General features: G+C 40.7%; 2 protein-coding genes across 3 annotated transcripts; one reads left to right on the top strand and one right to left on the bottom strand.

Annotated features, from left to right (window-relative positions):
- Window positions 1-15,471: 15,471 nt before the first annotated feature.
- Window positions 15,472-16,884, top strand: LOC4345889 (bZIP transcription factor RISBZ3-like). The gene has a single exon (XM_015793591.3). It carries the CDS (start codon window positions 15,706-15,708, stop codon window positions 16,396-16,398), a length of 693 nt encoding a protein of 230 aa, XP_015649077.1. The 5' UTR covers window positions 15,472-15,705; the 3' UTR covers window positions 16,399-16,884.
- A 551-nt stretch (window positions 16,885-17,435) lies between these two features.
- On the bottom strand, window positions 17,436-20,814 carry LOC4345888 (uncharacterized). Of its 2 annotated transcripts, none has more exons than XM_026019843.2 (5): window positions 20,648-20,814; window positions 20,476-20,546; window positions 19,330-19,433; window positions 18,748-18,799; window positions 17,436-18,111 (listed from the first exon to the last, which is right to left on the bottom strand). In XM_026019843.2, exons 1-5 carry the CDS (start codon window positions 20,744-20,746, stop codon window positions 17,925-17,927), a joined length of 513 nt encoding a protein of 170 aa, XP_025875628.1. In that variant the 5' UTR covers window positions 20,747-20,814; the 3' UTR covers window positions 17,436-17,924. The 2 variants fall into 2 exon arrangements, with proteins under 2 accessions (XP_025875628.1, XP_015648300.1); XM_015792814.3 differs by lacking the exon at window positions 17,436-18,111 and adding an exon at window positions 18,224-18,664.
- Between the last annotated feature and the right edge of the window lie 2,132 nt (window positions 20,815-22,946).

Below are 22,946 nucleotides of genomic sequence, written 5' to 3'. Positions count from 1 at the left end.
AAACCTTAAAATTAGCTACAAATTTAAGGTAAAAAATTAAATTTTAACCGATAAGCATAAGCACAAGCACAAGCGAAAAGATGAGGCCAAAAGATGATGGGCTTAATAGGGAGTAGTTATATAACATTTGACAGTTTTTATGTTTAAGAACTTTTTAGATATAACTATAGTATAATTATACTGTAATGCAACTTATACGTGACTGGTATATTTTCTTTTAAAACTCGTATTCGATCAAATACCGGAGGGTATAATCCAGTTTCTACGTGACGTCGTGAACGAACACACACCCAAAAAAAACACACCCTTGTCCCTGCGAGGCTGCAACCAGCCGCACCCAGTAGTCCGGTTCCTGTGAAATTCAGAAAGTGTGAAGAGGAAAAAAAAAAAAACTGGAGACCACCTCCGGTCGACACGGGGACACACATGAGAGCACCCGACCGCGTCCGCCGCGCGGTGGCGTCACGCGGCAGCGCGCGAGCGCGACGGCGACGGCGATGGACACGCAGGATTAACAAACCGACGGGAGGGGAGGCAATGCAATGCAAACACCAGCAGTCCACCCATGATTTGACGGTGGTGCCGGGCGATATTAATAACCTATACTTACTAATCCCCCAATTATGAGCTTGATCCCGGTGGCCCCTTGATTAGCACAAGGCCAGGCAGTGACAGAGTTAGAAAAATTTCTGAGCCTGAATAAACTTCAATCAACTAGTATTTGTTAAAAAAATATCATCAATTTACTCATCGTTATTATCAACGTATCTATTTCAGTGCTCCTCGTGGAGAATTAATTAGCTTGCGGAGGATACAGTACTCTCTCCGTTTCATAATGTATTGAATATGAACAATATAAGAAAGTTTTATATTATAAAACAGAGAAGGTATCACATATCCACACTACATCGACCGTGACCTTGTGGAGAATTAATTAGCTAAAGCAAACCGGGGCGTACATACGTGAGCAGCTAGCTAATTAACAGCTTTAGTAATGCGACGTGCATTGCGTACGTCGCCAAAGTTGGTTTGCGTCACCCACCGTTCTTCAGTGGTGATCGACCATGGTGTGCATATGCACGATGATCACCTAGCTGCCTCTGTTTAATTTCTTTGCACTAGCTTTTTTAAGCTTAATCATAAATCATAATCATCAGACTACTTTTCTCCGATACGGTCAATTAGTTATGTGTGATATGCAGTGCCTTTTTGGACCCATTTGGGGTGCACATAATTAGCAAGCAAGTCTAATTTAGCCTGCTATACAATCATTCATGGTTATCATAAACCCGCTGATATATACTATGAAATGACATGCACTGGCAGTGTCCTAGGGCAGACCTGCCGCAAAGTGGTATTGGGTCTGTTTGGCTGCAAGGGCTGCAGCATGTTGGAATAGTGAAGCAAGCATTAAAAAAAAACAGCGTCTAGCAGCAGGCCGCTGCTGTACCTGCCAGCTGAACATACCCATTAATTCCTTCCAATCTAAAACATAAACATTATTAGTATTTTTTTTAAAAAAAATTGTACCACGATATAAATATTATGTACTGATTTTCATGATTCTTTGTCATTTTAATAATTTCAAATCCAATCAGATGTTTGGAAAGAGAACCTGGCCTGAGCAATTTAAGAGTAAGAAACTGACAATTAAAATGACTAAAAGTGAATTTTGCCATGACCTTATTTTTGCTAAACAGAAATCATTATATTTTAGAAGGAATGAATGGTTATAAATTGGTTTTCTTTTTTCTAACGCGATCATCTAAGGCTGCATCTGAGAGTTGAACAAAGATAAGAAAAGAACATCGATTTTCACACGTACATTTTCCGAACTGCTAAACGATGTATATTTTTAAAAAAAATCTATAGAAAAGTTTCTTTAAAAATCATATTAAACCCTTTTCAAGTTTAAAATGATTATTAATTAATTAATTATAACTAATAATTTATCTCGTCGCGTATCTTCTCTATTTCTCTCTTCTCAAACACAGCCAATTCGTGTCTGTCTCCTGGGATGTTACATATGCGTATGTAGAGTGTAGACGGTATCTGAGAGAGAGACAGAAGGATACTCCTCCTACTATGATCTTATCCGGAGAGGGGCCAATCGGCGTCGAGTCCTCCGGGAGGCAGCAACCACGACGACGCAAACGAGCCAATCGGCCGCGGCGAAACTGGCAATAATTTAAGCGGCATAATCAGCAAAGCCGACGGCTTTACGCCGGTGTGTGAGCGAGAAAAAGAAGAAGAGAAAAAAAGGTATGGATCCCGGTGCGCCATCGAGTGCGTGAAAAGGGTCATCAGGTCAGGTCGATCAGGTGACGAGCGCGTTTGGACGCATCCGGCGATCGGAAAGCAAATCGCTTGGCTCCCCATACGCGCAAGATCGATCGATTCACCGTTTTTTTTTTTCGATGGCGATCCATTAATTAATCGATCTCGCCGTACGTACCTGTCCATTGTACAGTGTATACCACTACTCCTACCTACAAGACGACTACTTTAATTTACGATACCATTCCTGTTGTTGTTCGGATGGAGTACTGTACAGGAGGAGGATTCCCTGTGAAAAATCGGTGTACGACGTCGAGGAAGAGTCTCACGTGAAATCTTGGGGTTTTGGACGAAGAGTGATCTCCGGCGAATTCTTGTTTGCGCGTGGGATGATGGAGAGAGGTGGTGGGAGTGGAGCGCGGTCACCTCGGCTGGGGGCTCGGCGTCGCAGCGCGCACGGGGTTCCCGTCTACCGGACGTGTAGTTATTTTTGATGTATCGCGCGCCGGTTGGGCGCCGTGCTCCTCCGTGGCCGGCAACGTCCCGTGGTTTCGCCTTTTGCGCGCGGCTACTTGCTTACGCTGCGTGCGTGGTGGCACTACCGTCTACTCCATATGTCCCATAAAATCAACCACTTAATGTAATATATTTTAGGCTGTATTTAGATCCAGAGGTGTAAAGTTTTAGCTTATCACATCGGATATACGGATACACATTTGATGTATTAAACGTATTATAATAAGTAATATCAAAACAAATTACAGAATCCGCCCGTAAACCGCGTGATGAATTTATTAAACCTAATTAATCCATCATTAGCAAATGTTTACTGTAGCACCACATTGTCAAATCATGATGCAATTAGACTTAAAAAATTCATCTCGTAATTTACACGCAATATGTGTAATTAGTTATTTTTTTCATCTATATTTAATACTCTATGTATGTGTCCAAACATTCGATGTGATAGAGTGTAAAATTTTACCAAGGGATCTAAACAGGGCCTCAGTACTACGAATTTAGACATATCTCATCGGGTAAGGGTTTTTTTTGGGATAAAGGGAGTATCCTGCTGCTGCTTAGCTAAATCTAGCAGCGTGAGTGAAGTTGTGAATGCATGACCCCACCAAGTAGTGTTTAAATTTTGGTGCTCACGAGTATCAGACGGACGTAAGTGGATTTTTTTGATAAAAACAAAATAGTAAAATCTGGGATGTGTGATTTGGTTACCGTCACTTTGAGTGTGGGTTAGGGTACACATTCGTGGGTGTGTGAGTATGGTGTTATATGTGTAGTGTATGTATGTGTGTGCGTCTATTGTAGTTTTAAGATAATAAAGAGAGATTTATTGATCTTAGGCAATTGCATTAAAATGATACAATTACTCTAAAACTACCCTCGGTTTATGCATAGTTACAAGCACACAACCTACCACCATTATGAAAGAAAAGAAAAAAATGTGACAACTACATAAATTGTGTCGCGGCGATCTACAATCACAAGTGAACTTCATCTCCAAACTCTACCTGAACTCCCTAAAACAATGCCTTAAAAGAATGATTTGCAGATGTACTGTTATTATTATGCTCTAAACAACTAAAATCATAACATAAATTTTCACCGAGGGAAATTATCACTACAATATAATTGAGCTATTACCTCCAAATTATTACAACAAAAAATAATTCGTAGCAATATATTATACTATAGCAATGATATTTTTTTTGGTAAATAATTATTTTTTATTGCAACAATCTATAATCGTTGTTTTATTTAGTACTTTTGTTGCAATAGAAAATGAGATATCGTCACAAAAAATCGTACTGTTGCAAAAAACATGTTTTATCGCCACAATTTTAATTTTTGTGGCAATTTATATAGTACATGGTACTTTTCACTATTTTTTGTTGCCACGATCAACAAATTCGTTGCAATAAAAAAATTATCGTCTCATAATTTAACTTATTTTTTTCATATGGACACGGATTGAGACAAATTTTATATGGAAATTATAGCTCTCGACGAGATCTACAATTTTATAGGTGATAACTTTTTCATTTGAAATCTTTTAGATATTCAAATCTATGATTCAAATCTCAGTTAGCTAGGCTCAAATGGAATGACATACATTTTCCAATAGAATTGATGCGTAAGTGAGTTGGTAAAGGAGAGCACGCGTGAAGGATAGGTCTTGGGTTCGAATCCTAGCCGCCAAGACACAAAATAAAAAAAAAATAAGTAGATAAATAGATAGGATGATAGATTAATATTTGAACTTGGTACATAAAACTAATGCCACATATACAACGATGTGAAGTGTTGCAATATGACTTTTTGTCACATCCATTCCGTGGCAACATCTAAATTTATTACCACAAAATAAAAATCGTTACAATAACCTATTACCACGCTATTTATTACCACGGCTAGCAATGATTTTATAATTGTGGCAACATGTATCTATTGCCACAATTTTAGTATTGATGCCACGATTTTTTTTTGGCAACAAATGATTTTTTCTAGTAGTGTATATGAACTATAGATAATGGCTTCAACAAGAATACGAACCACCATTGTCATGTACAACCAGCTAAGACTAGACCTTAAGATATAAACCCCAAGTCAAATTATTAGCAACAAGCACCATCTCAAAGAAGCCTCTCTTAGTATGCCCCCGTCATTCCGAGACAGTGTCGTCATATATACCTTCTGAACTTAGCACAATCACAATCAACCACAAACATTACTTCATACAACCTTCTGTAGACACGATCCCTACGAAGATAATACTGCGAAAAGCCAAAAGGCACCTGGCCAAAATCCATACATCTGTCCTATATAAAGAGAAAAAAAAAAGAACTTGAGCATGCAAGGACAGGCTGCACAGGCCAAAGCCAGCCCAGATAAACTTGTGTCTGTCAAAGGGAGGAGCCTAAGCTGTCGATCTGCCATACGTTTTCAGCGTTATCCAGTATTGCAGCAGTCAGTTGAAACGAGTTTGGACGAGACATGCAATCATGCAGGTCTTGGGATCCATGATTAATTGGCATACGCAAAAGCGGGATCACCTGCTAAATCTCGTTGCACACGATTCGCCAATTCGGTCGAAGACAAATCGCACCACACACACCTTTGGTCCACGCTAGTTTGCGTCCAAAATATTTGTGATTTTTGGGTGGTCAAATTAGACCGCTGTCTAATCGTCCCGGGCGTGTAGTGTGTGCAGAATTGTGGCTGGATTTGTCAGATTGCACGTCAAATGTTCAGCACTAATCAAGTAGTAAACGTCACAGCGCAGGCTGAAATATCTATCTGACAGGAGAAAATTAACCTCATAAATCATATCAATTTGATCCAAATCAACGGCGAAACATACAATGTTTTCCACGAGGCTGATTTAGGACCGTAGTGCATGCAACAGCGGCAGCCGCCAGACAACTATGTATATTTTGTCTACTAAATTATTACATCTCTCCATCCTAAAATATAATTATCTAGGGCTAGATAAGACATTTACTAGCACTACGAATCTAGATAGAATGTTTGTTTAGATTTGTGGTACTAAAAAATACCTCATTCGGTCATTGGTTCTTATATTTTAGGACAAAGGGAGTACATATGAACGAGTAGATAAAACGTCCACTTCGTAGTAGAAAGCGGGGGAAAAAAATATGCTGTATGTTATACTGCATTACAGTTTTCAGAAACTAAACAATAACAAAAATTGAGACCTTTCTTGACAATGGTTTTCAGAGCACCTTTGCAAAAGAAATGGATGTGTCAAGAACATGGCCAAAATCATTGATCTCTCGATGGAAAAAGTTTATCTCTTGCATGTAGTTATCTGTCTTTTGCATGGTGAATGGTACAGGGAGGATGCAGAGTTTGGTCTGATCAGGTAATTCAGGGGCAGGGAAAAAGAGCTGGGAGACCTGCCGTGAGAAAACTGCATGCCACTCACTCTTACCTTTTCTTTTCCTTCTTTCTTTTTATTTTTTTTGTGTGCGTGCAGAGAATACCATAATAATCCAGATTCAGTGGTGCTTGTAGCCAAAAAGAAATACAAAAGGAAAAAAAAAGCTGCATCGTCCCTATCTGAACGCACTACTCTGCCCTCCTCAACGGTCGTGCTGCATTTTAGAACGACGTCAACTTGAACAGTTTCAGATGCTACGTGTCAGCCTTAATCCGATCTTGAGATTAAATCTCAATCCAATTGCAGGTTTCAGGATGACAACAAACCCTTGGTTCTGTCAGAGAGTAAAAATTCAGAGCAAGAAAACCTGAAAAACACAAAGGTTTCATCTGAAGTTCTGAACCATTGCACATTTGGCCAATTTGAATTTCAAGAAAGTTTACACACACAAAAAAAAACTGTAAACGCATTTTAAGTAGGGCTTTATGCACACAAGCTTTTGACAGACAGATGGGGGCCCCTAAATAGTTGGAGTACAGATTTGTCAATTCCATGAGCACTTAAGCAGAGAGAGGATGCAAGTGGGATGCAGTGGACTGACCATCCATGTCTGAAGCTGCAGTCTATATAAGCATGGAAACTACTAATGCTACTACATGAACTTATATGTGCATCTTAGCAAATGAGACTTCAGAACCGAGCAGATGGAAACTACTATAGATGTGGCGACATGACGCATCTCATTCGGAATCTGGACTCCCCCGGCATATCAACTCCCACTGATGGGGAGTCTTCTTCTTTCTCCCCATCACTCATGGCATCTTGCAACAACTTTGTTTTCAGAGGGGGGAGAGAGAGATTGACGTGCATGGTGCCACTCAAAGTGCCACGAATGTTTATTTGTGGAGCGGGTTATTCCTGGGTATGAAGGTGCTAAATTTGGTATAATCACGTCATGGTTAGACCGCGAACGAGATATTAGGATGTGTTTGGTTGGTGACCTCGAAAGGTTTTGATCCGCCCTTGATGCTGTCTCGGTTCGGAGCAAAGTGAAATTCTGTTGGGTTGGTGACTTTGCAAAAGCACAAGTACACCTATGAGTTGTGACCTATGAACAGGTTGTTCTTAGGCAAAATTTGCTATATGATATCGTGACTTCGTGGTTTTAACTATAGGACACCGCATGAATTATCTTTTGGGGATATAAACATGGTATTTTGTCAACCGACATTGTTCGTTAAAATAATAATTTCCGGTTAAAGAGGAGATAAAAATCGGGTGAAATGTCAAAATACCCCTTGACCCACATATCAGCTCTCCCATCTCTCTTCTCTCTCTATCGATGGACAAGGAGTGGTTGGGAGTCTGCAGCTTGGTGTTCAATGCAATCCATCGGCGCCGAGGGGGTTGGCTACTCGACCGCAGATTCACTGTGTAGCGAGACGGACAGCACGACGAGATGGCGGTTCTCGATGTTAGTCATTGAGTCAGCTATCCAGTGCGATAGCAAGGTCAGGCGGGGCTAGACAGTGGCAGGGGTGCGGGATCTTCTATGCGAAGGAGGAGGTGGTGCCAGGAGGTGGTCACGCGTGGTGTGCCATGTGTGGTGTTTGGATCGGCGATCTCGCTACAACGGTATGTTGAGCGGGTCTGTGCGGTGGAAGCGGGCCCGGTGGCGAGACTTCACGCTGAGGCAGGACTAGCTGAGGTGAGGTGGCACAATGATTTTTCTACGGAGCAGAGAGCGCTGCTTGGCGAGATGGATGCACGACAAGCGACATTCCAATCCGTTGTTGGTGTTTGGGCGGTGACCTGCTGTGGCAGTGGGACCGAGGATGAGACTCGACGACGAAGTGCGAGTTAAAGGAAGAACAGCAGCAAGGGGGGTGATTGGTGTGGCACATGGAGAAGGGCGAGGCAGCTTGGCGCGACGCACGGTTGGGTTTGACATGGTGTGGAAGATGGTGGCACGGCATGATGCTAGCCTAAGCTCAGCCAAGACAGAGCTCAATGACCTCCCTCTCCCGCCCGCCCGTGTTGCTTCCCGTCGGCGGCAATGATCCCCATGGCACCGATGGAGGGGATAGAGATAGAAGAGAGATGGGAGAGCTGACATGTGGGTACAAGGGTATTTTTGATATTTCACGTGATTTTTTAATTATCTCCTCTCCAACTGAAAATTATTATTTTAATGGGTGCGGTATCTACCGGCAAATTACCACATTTACATAGTGTCTCCTCCCGTAATTAAGTCACTTTGTACGGTGTCCTACAGATAAAACCGCTAAGTCACAATGTCTTGCATAGTAGCAAAATTTGCCTTTTAATTTCTTACCGTGGCAACTGAGTTTACCGTGAGAGCGTGATAATGATAGGGATCCGGTACCTTGATCAAGTTCAAAAAATAAAACAAAATTTTGAATAATTGGTAAATTTTATCTGGTTTTTCTCGGTAGGTAATCGGGCTTACTTAGAGGTAACCTTGGTTGTGAGGCATCTTACAATTAGCATGCCTCATAAGGTTATAAAAAAAATTCTATGGACAGTGATGCAGAACCGAACCAAACCGTGTGGAAACCTCTGGCTGATATATTATGACTCTTTTATGTGGTGCCATTGTCTTCATAACATGTTTTCTTCATGCAAAAATAAATTATCTTCTCGTGTGTTAATTGCTCTGATTAATACTTAATGGCTTAGTGATCTTTTTCTCCAGAAAAGTTTTTAGAATCATAATTAATTGAGCACGCTCTATATCTCTATGGCTTCTTTAATTATTCCAGTCATTGAAAAAAACAAATCCAGATGTGGCAGCGACTATTGTAGCTTGCCAATTTATCACATCTTAGCTCTTTTCACATGCTCATACACTAGGGTCACAACCATGGAAGAACCACTTTATTAGCACTAATCTAAGTTTTGTTTGGGAGCATATGTTCCATTCGCATTATATAAGTAGCATTCATTCGATCCTATATGCACTAGGCACTTCGTTGCAAGGTCGGCTAATATATGGATATAAAGTGAAGTAAATTCCCTAAGAATATATACAAATATATATATATGTGCTGGCAGAAGAGAATCCAAAGAGATATCTCGAAATCAAGCTAAAAATCAGAGAACTTTTCTTATAGTTACGCTTAAACTAGTATAAGCTTTTAATAGTCCTCATTGCTCAGTTAACTTAAGATTTATTTGACAAAGTAATTAGCGCAGTGTCCAAACAAGAGTATTTCACAGTGCAGATTTTGCCTTTACATAGGCTTAGGGGAGCTTAGAGTGAGAGGAAGTGTTCCAATATATAGGTAACTAAATCACGTGTACTTTGCCTTTAGATGATTGATGCATACGACTTAATAGTTTTTGGCTATTATTCTTCTTGAAAATTCATCGGTCTAGAAATTTCTACCAGATTTAAGTTGTTAGGCCCAAATATTGTACATTCCATTCCACAACAAAGAAGTGTTGTTTGGGTAGTTTGGCATATTCTAAAAACCAAAATTTTCACCAATAATTATCAATACATTCAATATATCTGTCAAATCTAATGAAATAAAATTATGATATATACTATGATGATTGATAATATTGTGAAAATGTACGTGCATTTATAATATTTTGATTGCACTAATTTCAGGAGGCTTATTTTTAAATTGGTGCACATATTTTTTCTCGAATATGAAAATGGTCAGACAAACATACACCCTCCGTCTTAAAAAAAAAGACAACTTCTAAAAATGAATCTAGACAAATTCATTCATAGAAGTTTTTTTTTATGCAACGGAGGGAGTATGTTATCTTGCCCGCGGGAATTAAATTCAGATGGAACTTTAAGTAGGATATATTTTTTTTTACAATTTGCGACAGATCACATCGACATGATGCTCATGAATGGAGTATAAAAGTACTCCCTCCGTTTTAAAATGTTTGACACCGTTGACTTTTTAGTATATGTTTGACCATTCGTTTTATTCAAAAAATTTAAGTAATTATTTATTCTTTTCATATCATTTGATTCATTGTTAAATATACTTTCATGTACACATATAATTTTACATATTTCATAAATTTTTTTGAATAAGACGAATGGTCAAACATGTGCTAAAAAGTCAACGGTGTCAAACATTTTGAAACGGATAGAGTAGTATTTTATCTGGAAAAATTGATGTTTTTTTTTACCAACTTGACACGAAGAATTGAGCATCTGCCTAGCTAGCTAGCTAGTTAGTGACACTTTAACCATCACCAAAAACGAAGTATATTAGTACTTCCCAAAATACTTCTTCTATAACACCCAGTGCGTTTTTTCCCCAAAAAACGAAGTCCACCCAAGAACATTCCAATTGACTTTGTATCCAGCTCACTTTCCATGATTTTTCTCTTATTGCCATGAATAACGCATCACAGAAATTCCGAGTGCACTTAACATACACGTTTACCAAGCTCGTAAACGATGCTAAACTTTCTTAAAAAAAACATTATATAAGGAATTTCCTTATAATACTATTTTTAATCTAACTTTTTAACTTAATGACATTCAATTTATTCGTTTGTACAACAAATAATTATCACAAATCGTTCAGCTATTTAGCCATTCTTCCCACTCAACACTAAAGAATAGCTAACTATCGCCGGTAAATAATCAACTACGTTAGAAGGAAAAGCACAATACAAAAGGCACTTTTAACTTGCGTATAAGTCTAAGGGAAAGCTTTTAGTAGTTGCGGCTTCTCACAGAATTTCTAACTCCTATCCAGATTCTGAGAATCCGTAGTTGTAGAATCAGAAAATAAACTAAAAGCCGGAAACCGGAAAAATCCAATTTCTCCAAATTCTCATAAGCTAGTTACTACCCACAGATTTTTAGAATCCTAAACGGGGACGAAGACATATGACCGATACAACGAGAAATAATTTTAAACTAAGATCTTTTACCCTCCTAGTTCTTTGTCCAAAATCAAGTTCAGGGTTCAGTGACGAAAACGACAAAGAACTACCTAAATTGATTGGAAATTGACTGCGTCTTATAAGTCGCAGCTCGATCAAACAATGTTCTAAAACAACTAAACTATGTTCTAAAATTTTAAATTGTCTACGTCTTGTAACCATAGCTCAAAACAACCAGACCTAACCTCGAACAGTGTTGGTCGCATAACTATCACTGTTCCGTTCATAATTATCCACTTGTAGTGAGTTCTACACCATGCTGGGTGCAAACATTGCAGTGGACAATCACCTCAATCATCGTAAAGCTTCATGGACCCCCTGCTGCCTTTGCACGAAGTGACCCATTTGGATGGCGTCACATTTCCATCCAAATCCAATTGGCAACCGCTACCACAAATAATGCAACAATAAGTCTCAACAAAAAAATAATGCGGCATTAGTGGAGTTTTAAATTTGTGGACAATGGTAGTTCTGGTACGACTCTGTCTAATAAGCTACGTACACAAGATCCAAGTAACGGTGCTTTCTCTGGTCACAAAAATATGTTTTGGATGAGGTCAAACTTTCAACTTTGCATCAATTTATTTTTATATTTAATTAAACTGAACATTGAAAGATCTTGCTCATATATTTGTCTCGAAGAAAACGTACTTCCGTACATAATATTTCGTCATGTTATAAAATACATTGATAAAAAAATAGATATTGAACTGAATTTTGTAGATGATATGTTCTCTTGACTAGAAAAAGGTAATTGATTATCAGGTGCTTTGCTCCAATTGATACTGCAGGGGAACTCCATGAACAAAAAGATAAATTTTGCTATAGCGCACTCGAAGTTTTTGTAATTTGCTTGTGAACATCATAAAAAATGTATCATAGTTGGAAGGCGCATTCAAAAAGTAATTTACTAGAGGACACATAATCCATATTTTATTATTTTCGCTGGTCCAATTGAATAAATAATTTTTCAAAAAAGATGGGAATTCTCCTCAGACCATAAGTTTCTAACCTAGCGTTGGAATGAAGAAGGAATAATATATATACTACTTCCTCTATCCCAACATATAAGAGATTTTGAATGGATGTAACACATCTTACAACATTTTTGCATTGATATATGAAACTTGTCTTTTTTGGAACTCCACTTCATATGGAGGAATTTAAATGGAATTTTACAAGAATTGAGCTAATATTCCAAAATAGGCCTTAATGTACACTTCTTTTTCGGATAAAGGGCATTTCATTAAGTACATGAAAGCATCCGGCTTCTACACCAAGTGCACTCAGCCAAAATGCAGTGGGCAGCATGGATATGATGTTGGTGCGTGAAAAGGCACAATCCGACGCCGTTTTGCTCTCTGGTTGCTCCTATTCTTGCTTTGTTTAATTAATCTCATGGTGCCTATCCGCAAGCCTGTGAATTTACTGGCTAGCAGAAAGATTTATGCTCGATCCATGAACAATGTTCAATTAAGAGTTGGCAACCGAAAGCAAGGTATCTGAGTAGGAGAATGTGTAAAAGCTAGAGTTTGGCATGGATATATACTTGAATTCATTTCGCGATGAGAGACTGACTTGAGTCAAGTCACGCTAATCATAAAATAAAACCATCCAGGTATCAGCTATAACTTGGAGAAGGGATCTATATATATGAGCCACGTGCATTATCTATTATGATTTTTTTTTAAGATGACCTACATGCATTAAACTTTTCCTATTGCTATAATTCATTAAACGTTTGAGAATTTGATCAATACTAAAACTTATTTCCCTTAGTCCCTAAATAAGATCATTCTTGGCAAGTGAGATACAAATTACTATATATATAGAGAGAGGAGGGGGGGACCCAATACATCCCTTATTAATAGGAAAGTCATTGTACCAGTGGGTGGATAGTGAAGGGTGTTGAAGGGATAAAACTTCGTGAATTGTGAAAATCGAGAGTAACTAAATGGATAGAAAATTAACTTATTTTTGGGATAGATATAGTAACTACCAGACCCTAATAGTTGCATGAAGGAGCTAGCTGATCGATATTGAACTCATGAGCAACGTACTTTAGCTGATTAAACATATGTTAAGATGACTTGGCACTTTGGCAGACATATGTGAAAGGGATGAGATGTGTGTCACATGCCCTGATGCTTGCACCAAGTATATATACCAATACCATGATAAGACAATACATCGGCACGTTAACGCCGGCTAAAGATGATATGCATATCTAGTTTTCGCGTGGAACTAATTCGTCGTGAATCGGAATTTGGCAAATGGTATACATGTCTAGGGGCAAAAAAGCTAAAAATCCGACCTACATCCTTAGAAATATTTTATCTCAACTGCAAATATCACACATATTGGTGTTGATAGTAAATCTTGCAACAAATATGGACAAATGGCAAACCTAGCTATACCCCTCTCACAGCTGGAAACCCCATCTTTACTCTCGGTTCGCAACCCCGGTCCCGGGTTGCAAACCGGGACCCCGAATCCGGGACTAAAGATGAAGTTCATCTTTAGTCCCGAATCCCATGTTCATCTTAGTCCCGGTCAAAATATAATTGGGACTAAAGATATATAGTAGCGCTATGTGGCCCGGTTGGTGTTACTAACTAGGACTTTTTTCTTTTATTTTTTTCATTGTATTTTTGTTGCTTGCATTTTGATTACAAATCGAGTTGCTCCCTACATCCCCAAATCAAAGTAACAACATCACAAATTCTAAAAAAAAAAGGTACATCACAAATCCAATGAATCACAAATTCTGGCGTTGCCGCCTGCCGAGGCCCTCCAGCAGAGGAGAGGGCCGCCCGCCGCATCCCGCCCGCTGCCCCCCATGGGCCGCCGCCCACCGCCTACCGTGGGTCACCTCACGCCCGCCGCCCATTGGCCTCCTCCAAGTCTGCCACCGCCACGATTACCGGGACGACAACAATGACGGTGTTGGCCGGCGGCTACCGCTTCTTGTTGGGGACGCAGCTGCCGCCCTTCCTCATCACCGGCTTGCCAAGGAGAGAGGGGATCAGGAGGAGAGGAGAAGAGGGGATCCAGAGATAAGGACAGTGGGAGAGGAAAACAGGGGCTGGAGAGGGGAGCGCAGGAGATCTTAAGGAGAGAGGGAGAGAAAAAGGGTAAGGGCGCGAACGTGTGGCGCGCGCTCTCTCTCTCTCCCGTGCGCTATTTTCTATTTTTCAAGTCTGGTTATTTAACAACCGGAACTAAAGATGGTTGAGGCCCGACACATGCCTAATAACATTTTTAATCGGGACTAAAAATAATCTTTAGTCTCGGTTGGTGTTACCAATTGAGACTAAAGATCAAAAAGTACCCCTGGCTTTTGAACCAGGACTAAAGATATTCTTTAGTCCCGCACTACTCAAACCAGGAGTAATGTGATTTTTGCATGACACAGCAAAGATCATTTCTCCATTAGTATCTCCTTTGGCTATACAAAATGCCCAAACCCTACACAAAGTACACAAATGTGGAGGTGATCTATATCATTTCACCACATGCCACCCTTGCATTTTTGTCAAGTTAGCTTGATTAATTCATCGCCCTACTCGCATGGACTAATATATTAGCCATATACGTACATTCTGGTGTTTTCAATAATCTATGCACCTTCGTGCATGATACTTCTGACTTACTGAGCTTATATCATGATGTCTGAACAAATTAAATTTAGGGGAACTCCATTATTTTGTAGAATATGTTTTGAAAAAAAACTAAATAGACAAAACTCATATTTATACGTGTCCGTTCATGTTTTATTACATTAAGCCTACTTAATCGTATTTGTACGTGTCCGTTGCATGTTTTTACATTATTAAGCCTACTTATTAATCATGATTATATAAATTTACATCTAGCAGGGGCAGAGACAGGCCAGCCTACGGCACTTAATTAGGCTTAAGCCCGGCCTAGGCCTAGCTTCATAATCCCATTAAAATCTTATGAAAACACCATGTAATTCGTGAAAAATATTTAAGGTCATGTTATAACTCAACCCTTTACTTGAGAATTTCCAGGTTCCACCCCTGTCGTCTAGTAGAGAGATCGAGAAACGGTAAAGCAAAACTCTAACAAAACAGTCTTTTCAGAAGAAAATGTAGCTCAACAAGATCCAAGGGTGTGTTTAGTTCACGTCAAAATTAGAAGTTTTGTTGAAATTGAAACGATGCGATGGAAAAATTGAAAGTTTACGTGTGTAGGAAAGTTTTAATGTGATGAAAAAGTTAAAATCTTGAAGAAAAAGTTTGGAACTAAACTCGGCCCAAATCAATAAAAATTCAATACGGTGGACCGAACTAAAGTCTTCTCTCTCTCTCTCACTCAAGGAGAGGGATGGAAAGGAATCATCCAAAGCTAAGCTACACTGTGGCACACTATAAAAGGGCCATCACCAACCCAGTTTCTCCTCATCCGATCACACACACACCATAGCCAAAAAAAACACAATCACTCGACCAAACCACACCTAGCTACTACAAAGCTAGTGATCATAAGCTAACCTTAATTAGCTTTAATTAGCCAAGAAGAGACAAAGAGCAAGATCGATCATGTACCACCACCACCATGGCGGCCATGGCGAGGTGGCGAGCCTCCACCTCCTCTCGCCTCCAAACCCTCCCTTCTTCGGCGCCGCCGCGCACCACCACCACCACCACCACGGCCTCATCAACATGGCGCTGCCGCCTCAGGCCTACTTCGTCCCCGCCGCGCCGCCGCCGCCGTTCCAAGAAGCCACTGCTGCGCTCGCCGCCGGCGACGACGCCACCGCCGCGTTGGCGGTGTTTGAGCTGGAGCGCATCCTGGAAGAAGCGGCCGCCGCGGGCGGCGGCGGCGGCAATGGCTCACCGAGCTCGGGCTCCGACGGGTGCTGCTACGGCCTGCAGGGCGTGGCTCCGGCGGCGGAGGAGGAGCGGCGGCGGCGGCGGATGGTGTCGAACCGGGAGTCGGCGCGGCGGTCGCGGATGCGCAAGCAGCGGCAGCTCAGCGAGCTGTGGGCGCAGGTCGAGCACCTCCGCGGCGCCAACCGCCGCCTCCTCGACGAGCTCAACCGCGCATTGAGGGGCTGCGCCGACGTCCGCCGCGAGAACTCCCGCCTCCGGGACGAGAAGGCCGAGCTCGCCGGCAAGCTCCAGCTGCTGCTCCCGCGGCAGCCGGCGCCGGAGAAGAACGCCGCCGACGACCAGAGTAGCTGCTCCTCGGAGCCATGCAAGAACAGCACTACGACTACCGCTGCTGAATGAATTATATTATTCATTATTATTATTATTATCCACCAAATTTTCACTTGAGAGGATAATAATATTAACAATAATATGTTTATCAATAAGAAAACGTGTATAACTAAACAAGGATAATTACTGGGGATGGAGGCATGCATGCATGCATGCGCCATGAGATCGATTTTTCTGTTTCGAGGAGGTTTTTGCTGTGTATTTTTACAACTAATTATATACTTATACCTGCGGTTAAATTAACATGGATCAATGGATCATATATATTATTTCTATTTACAAGTTGCAAAACTGCAGTTAATAGAACACTAGTAAGACAAAATGATGGGGTAGAAGAGGCATGTACAACTCTAAAAGTAGTAGACTACTTGTCAAAACGTTGTGCAACTATGAAGTTAAAAAAAATAGTGCCTTTCATGTAATGATGTCACGGGGTTCAACTAACTTGTAATGGATTATGCTTTGGGATTGCTAATGGATGGCATACTTTCTTGATGTTAAGTTACCCATAATAACCCAACTGCTGCTGCTCTGTTCTGTAGTTCATTAGCTATTTTACCTAGTTGTATCAAACAAGGTTCTGGATGTGTATCAAACAATTTTGGTACTCCTATATGAATGTTCCCATCAAGATCTGAACCACATATTCCTATTCATTGAGATGCTTATCGAATAGGATTCCAAAGAATCTTAAGGACAAGCCCGGCAACATGTGCCACGAAACAAATCTAGGCTTTTGTCAATACATAAACGTGAGTGTTCATCAAAACAAACGAGCAAATTCAAAAACATAGCATATATATATATATATATATATATATATATATATATATATATATATATATATATATATATATATATATATATATATATATATATATATATATATATATATATATATATATATATATATATATATATATATATATATATATATATATATATATATATATATATATATATATATATATATATATATATATAATTGAACATGATGTCGACTTACATTTTTTGAGGTTTATGCAGACATGAATTTCACACAAACATTTCGGTCTCAAAGATGTGCAGGATCTCACAGAATCCCAATATCAAATATTAACATAGGATGTCGTACATATATTAACTCATTTTCCACAGTAAAGGAAAAGAAAAGGAGGTACATTTCTATTGCAAATTGTGTTGCTGAAGATAGGAACGGCAGCTGTGCACCAGATCAGAACTAAAAAAAACAAATCTAGAGACCGGTGATGCATTTGCCATTGCAAGTGCGGTATCAGCCAAAGGATGTCCAGTCCAGGGTACTACGTGTGAACCTGAGGGAGAAAGGCCCCACCATAGTTGGACGCTCACATCGCAGGACCCAAGCAAACAGTGGTTAAAAGGGCATGGCCCCTGCCCTTGTGCGGCGCACGGTGGAAGAAGCACCAGTGCACCATGCAATGTCTCACGGTGGTGGCAATGGAGATCTCTTTTGCAAATATGAGGAAACAACTGGAAAGTACAAGAGCACCTCAACAAACCGTCGCTCATAGGAGCTATTTTACCTGGTGCAGGTTAGCAGGTACAGTTGCACGAAGATAAGAATGGCTGCAGATGCAGTTCAGGTGTGTTTGGTCATACATCTGTCCACCATGATTCCAGGGGCACTTGCAGATGAAGCTTGCCATGTATGTTGACAGATGCACCGGAATAATCGGCAATGGAGGCCCTGGAATGTTGGTACTACAAACGGAATATAGAAAGTTCAAGATACTAGTACCCTACAAAATAACAGCACTCTGTAGAAAAGGAACAATAAAAAAATATGCAAAGATCATGCATGTGAGTACTATGGTGACAGGTAAAATGTTGGAGACATCCCCCTAGAGGAATAATCTCAATATGAGCATTGTTTTGCATAGAGTTAAGTTCATAGCTATCTATATGCTCAACAGGCCTACAAGAAGAAACTAAACTCTCAAGTTAAATTAGGCCTGTTGATATTTTACATGTTTCAGTTCATTTAGTTTAAGGATAACATATGTAGTTAATAATGTAACTACCCAACCCTCATCCATTAGGTGGTATTGATAGACAGGTGCCACTTGGCAGGTGTTAAGAGTTTTCTGCAGACAAACTGTCCGCTAATTACTTCGACGAGTCTTCACGAACTAGAGATAAATGGTTATGCTTGGCAAAGGAGGCATTTGTCAAAGATGGATAAATGTCCTCTTTAGTACAGCTCTTCTCCCGGCAAAATTTTGCTGGATCTGCAAATAAACTTGAAAACGGGCACCTAGGAAACAAAAGGAAAATGGTTCTTATGATGAAATTTTAGAACAATATTGGAAAAACACACAAATAGCGAAGACAACTCACCTGCTTAACAGAATGGTCTCAGACTGGATAGTCATTTCTTCAAACACATTTTCTGTCCACCAAATGGTGAAACGTTAAAAAAAAAATCATTGTCAATACGGGGAAAAAAACTATCACTTGAAGTTAATTCATTAGTAAGAAAACAAAAAGGCAAACTCTACTACCACATCTGGTCACTGGCTATCCTTACAAAGTAAGGAAGGCATATTAATGCATTTCTTCGAGATGATTGTTAGGATAGTCAACTTAGCATATCTTGGATTCAATAATATAAATATCTTTTAGTAATGACAGGTTGCATCTCAAGGCCAAAACATGACACAGACTAATTGTGTTTGTTGATTTAGTGGATCATGACTCAGACCATTTGAAGATTCCATGTCAATTGTTGAACCATACAGTTGAGCTTTCTTCTAAGCTAACATGCAGGAAATGATCTATTAGATATCAAAGTTTTTTTTAAAAAAAAAAAAGATAATCTAACCAGGCAGATATCTGACTGCCTGAACAAACAAGCAAATCTTCTGTAAACCATAATATGCCATGCCATACTATTGTCATAAGATTGGAGTGCACTGGTACCTTTACCAAAAGCCTTGCCAGAAAAGTATTTGGCCTTCAAACGAGCTGCAAGGACAGCCTGATATTTGTTGACCTTCTCTTCATGCTCTCGGGTTTCCACTTCACTATGCAAAGTAATACAATAATGTTTACTATATGAATCCATTATTTGCCCAGGTCACTAATCAGGAACTTAACTACAAATTAAGAATATACAGGTTCACAACTCCAAATCATTTGACCAAGAAGAAGATATACAAAACAATTCAACACAATTGTTGGAATTGGAAACATGCATTTTCATTTTAGCAGATCAAATAAAGTTGGTTACTATTGAAAACAAAATACAAAAAATCAAGGCCAGGGGCTCTGCTTGTGGGGTTTGCAATCAGTGGGTAAGTAAGTTAGTTGTGAGAGAGGTTGGGAATGGGAATCATGCCCAATTCTGGGATGATGTGTGGTGTGGAGCAGTGCCTCTGAAAGTGTTGTTTCCCAAGTTATATAGCATAAGCAGGAAGAAGGGGAGGACTGTCAATGGGATGTGGTCAGAGGAGAGGTGGAAATGGGAATTTAGAAGGCAGTTATCAGTAGAGGACCAGATAGACCAAACTGATTTGGAAGGGAGGTGATTTCTGTTCAGAAAAAAAGTAGGTCGCCCCCATTTTTTTTATGTAACCCCTATTTTATTTTGAACTCAACACATTTCTATTTTCTCTAACCAGATGAAAAGCATCATTATTAACCATTCCTTCTTGTTCACAGCATTGTTCAAGATTTCAAGTACCACACCCAGGTGCTTGCACAAGATAACGAATTATGCAGGTAAAACTGTTGTACTTCATCTTGCTTATTGCCAATATGTTCCAAGCAATAAGTCGACCACATCAACCATGAACCAACTACTGCCCACTTCATCCGTGTCACAGACGAGCAATTAAGCAAAAGACCAGCACTATCGACTCGAAGGCTCGAAGCTAATACAATGGCTGGTTCTTGCGCTCACATTCGCTTACTGAAATATCTAAATTGCAGAGATAATCATTCGTGGCGACAATATAACAAACACAATTACCTCAAAAAAATATAACAAACACAAAGCACGCATTGCAGAAAATCAGAAACGGCCAAGAAAAAGGTGGGGAGAGGGGCATGCAAGAGGCATTTTACGAGTTCTCCGCCGGAGAAACGCGGGGCCTGGACTCCTGCGCGTTGGAAGCGCCTGCTCCTGCTCCTGCCTCCTGCGCGGGTGAGACGAGAAACCCTAGGTGTTAGGTTCAGCGAGCTGGGGCGGCGAGACGAAGGGAGATTACCGCTGGTCCGAGAGGGGAAGGCACGATACCTTGACAGGGTGGCGCTCCGACAGCCAGGAGTAGACCACGGCCGGCGCTGCCCGCGGCGGCGGAGCGCCGGCGGTGGGGATCCACGGGGAGGACGGCATTTGGAAGGCCGGCGATGACTAACGAAAGCGGCCGCCGCAGAAGAGGTTTTGGGAGTTCGATCTGAGTTGTTCATCTCAGATCCGGCGGTTGGTTAAATAATTGCTTTTTTTAACCACTAAAAGCAAAAGTTTCAAACTTTTTTTTTCAAACTTCCAACTTTTCCATCACATCAAAACTTTTCTACACACACAAATTTTCAACTTTTATATCACATCGTTCTAATTTCAACCAAACTTACATTTTTGGCTTGAACTAAACACAGCCTTTCTTAAAACATTATTGTTTTTCTCAAAAAACAAATAGAGCTCTAGATGAGCACAGCTAAGTTTTTTTTTTTACGCTCAGGGCCTATTTAGTATAGCTTAAGTTTAACCAAATAGTTTTAACTTCGTTTAAAAGGGAATGAAGCAGACTGAAGTGATATTACAAAATAAGCTAGAGCCATTGAGTTGGGTTTAAGATGCTTCATAACTAAATTTAGGCGCGCAAACATGCCCTGATGTTATACTGTGCAAATTTCCTTTTGGATTAGATATAGACGAAATTACTTCAAAATAACTATATAGACAATATAATGATGTAAAGAAAAAATAAATAGGGATCCTATGAGGAAACATTTGAATTACTTTTGAACTATAAATAAAATGAGACTTAATTTCTATTCATTAAGTTTTCAGCATGTGTTCTTGTGGTGGAATATGTTCACCCAGATTTAAGTTTTAAATTTAGCATATAAGCTCACATTTACAACTAATTATTCTTTTAGTGATAAGTGACCTACTCATGAGTAGTGAGATATACTTGTGATGACTGAGTGTGTGATGACTGAGTGAATTTCAAAATATGTCGGCTTAATCTACGATAGGTGCTCACGGGGGCAAAGTTCGTGAATCTCAAAATATGCCGCTTTATTAGTCATTAAAGGTGCTTATAAAGATATGGTATCTGTGTGGGTGAGTGTGCACGCGTTTTATACGAGCATGTGTATATATTGTGTTAAAAAGTTATCATCTACTCCTTTTGTCCCCAAAAAATGAATCTAAAGCTGAATGCGACACATCCTATTACAAAGAATCTAAACAGAGATATGTCCATATTCATAGAAATAGGATGTGTCAGAATTGTCTTTTTATGGGACGGAGGAAGTAGTAGTATAGTGTTGTACAAAAATGGAATAAGTTCACTTGAGATCCCTTAACTTGTCAACGAATCCGATTTTCATCCTTCAACCAGAAAACCAGATACAACGGCTCCCTCAACTATCAAAACCGGTGCAAAGTAGGTCTCTCAGCGGTTTTGATGGTGGTTTTGGCAGATGTGGCGTCTACGTGGCTGGTTTGACTTGGTCCTCATCCTATGTGGCGGTGACGTGGCACTAGGAGCAAAATAAAAAAAATTGAAATAAAAACAAAATGTGGGGCCCACATGTCAGTCGGACGAAAGAAAAACAAATAGTGGGACCCATCATCTCTATCGACGGACGACGAGAGAGGAACGACCGGCGCCTCCTTCTTTCTCCCTCCCGGCCATCCTTCCTCGCCGGCGAGCGCGCACGGAGAGGCAAAAAGGCGGCGGCCGGCGAGGAGGGCGGAGACGGTTGCTGGCCGCCGCCCGCTGCGCGCTTCTTCCTCCGCCCGTCGCCGTCGAGCCCCGCCATTGCCGGCCTCCCTGCCTCCTCCCTCCCTGGCTACCTCGCCGGCCGCCGCGCGCCGCTCCATCTTCTCCCGTCTCCCTTCGGCCTCGTAGGCGACGGACGCCAAGGCGTCGCGGCCGCGTGCTCCTGCGCCCCCGCCACGCTCCTCATGCTCTCCGGCGACTCCTTGTAGCACAGCTCGTTCAGCCCGATAGCCGGGAACGCCTGCGACAACCCCGCCATCACGCGGCGACGGGAGCGCTGGGGGGAGGGGCTCCGCGCGCGGGGCGCGCCCGCCTCGAGAAGCTGCTCCTCGTCTCCATCCATCCCCAGCTCTTCATCCCTCCCCTTTCTCGTGTAGCCGTAACCCAACTGCTACTCGCTCCATTTTATTCTAGGTCCATCCATCCCTTCTCTTTAATTCGCTCACTTATTCACGATTAAGAGAAGCTGAGATCAAGAAACGTACTTTTGCCTGCGTCCTTGAAAGTTGAGAATTTAAATGACTCAAAGGAAGAAGCAATTGGTGAGATGAAGAGCAGGAAGAAAAGCACAAGCACAAAAGC

Source organism: Oryza sativa, chromosome 8 (assembly GCF_034140825.1).
Source record: "Oryza sativa Japonica Group chromosome 8, ASM3414082v1".
Lineage (NCBI taxonomy): Eukaryota > Viridiplantae > Streptophyta > Magnoliopsida > Poales > Poaceae > Oryza > Oryza sativa.
The sequence above is the reverse complement of the archived record's forward strand: the minus strand, read 5'-3'. Positions and strand labels throughout refer to the sequence as shown.

Excerpts from the sequence above, each read along its gene's own strand:
- LOC4345889 (XM_015793591.3), top strand. The coding sequence starts at position 15,706 with ATGTACCACCACCACCATGGCGGCCATGGCGAGGTGGCGAGCCTCCAC.
- LOC4345888 (XM_026019843.2), bottom strand. The coding sequence starts at position 20,746 with ATGCCGTCCTCCCCGTGGATCCCCACCGCCGGCGCTCCGCCGCCGCGG. Across the intron at positions 19,434-20,475 it reads GTTTCTCCGGCGGAGAACTC|TGAAGTGGAAACCCGAGAGC; the intron begins GTAAAATGCCTC and ends TACTTTGCATAG. Across the intron at positions 18,112-18,747 it reads GAGACCATTCTGTTAAGCAG|TACCAACATTCCAGGGCCTC; the intron begins GTGAGTTGTCTT and ends TTCCGTTTGTAG.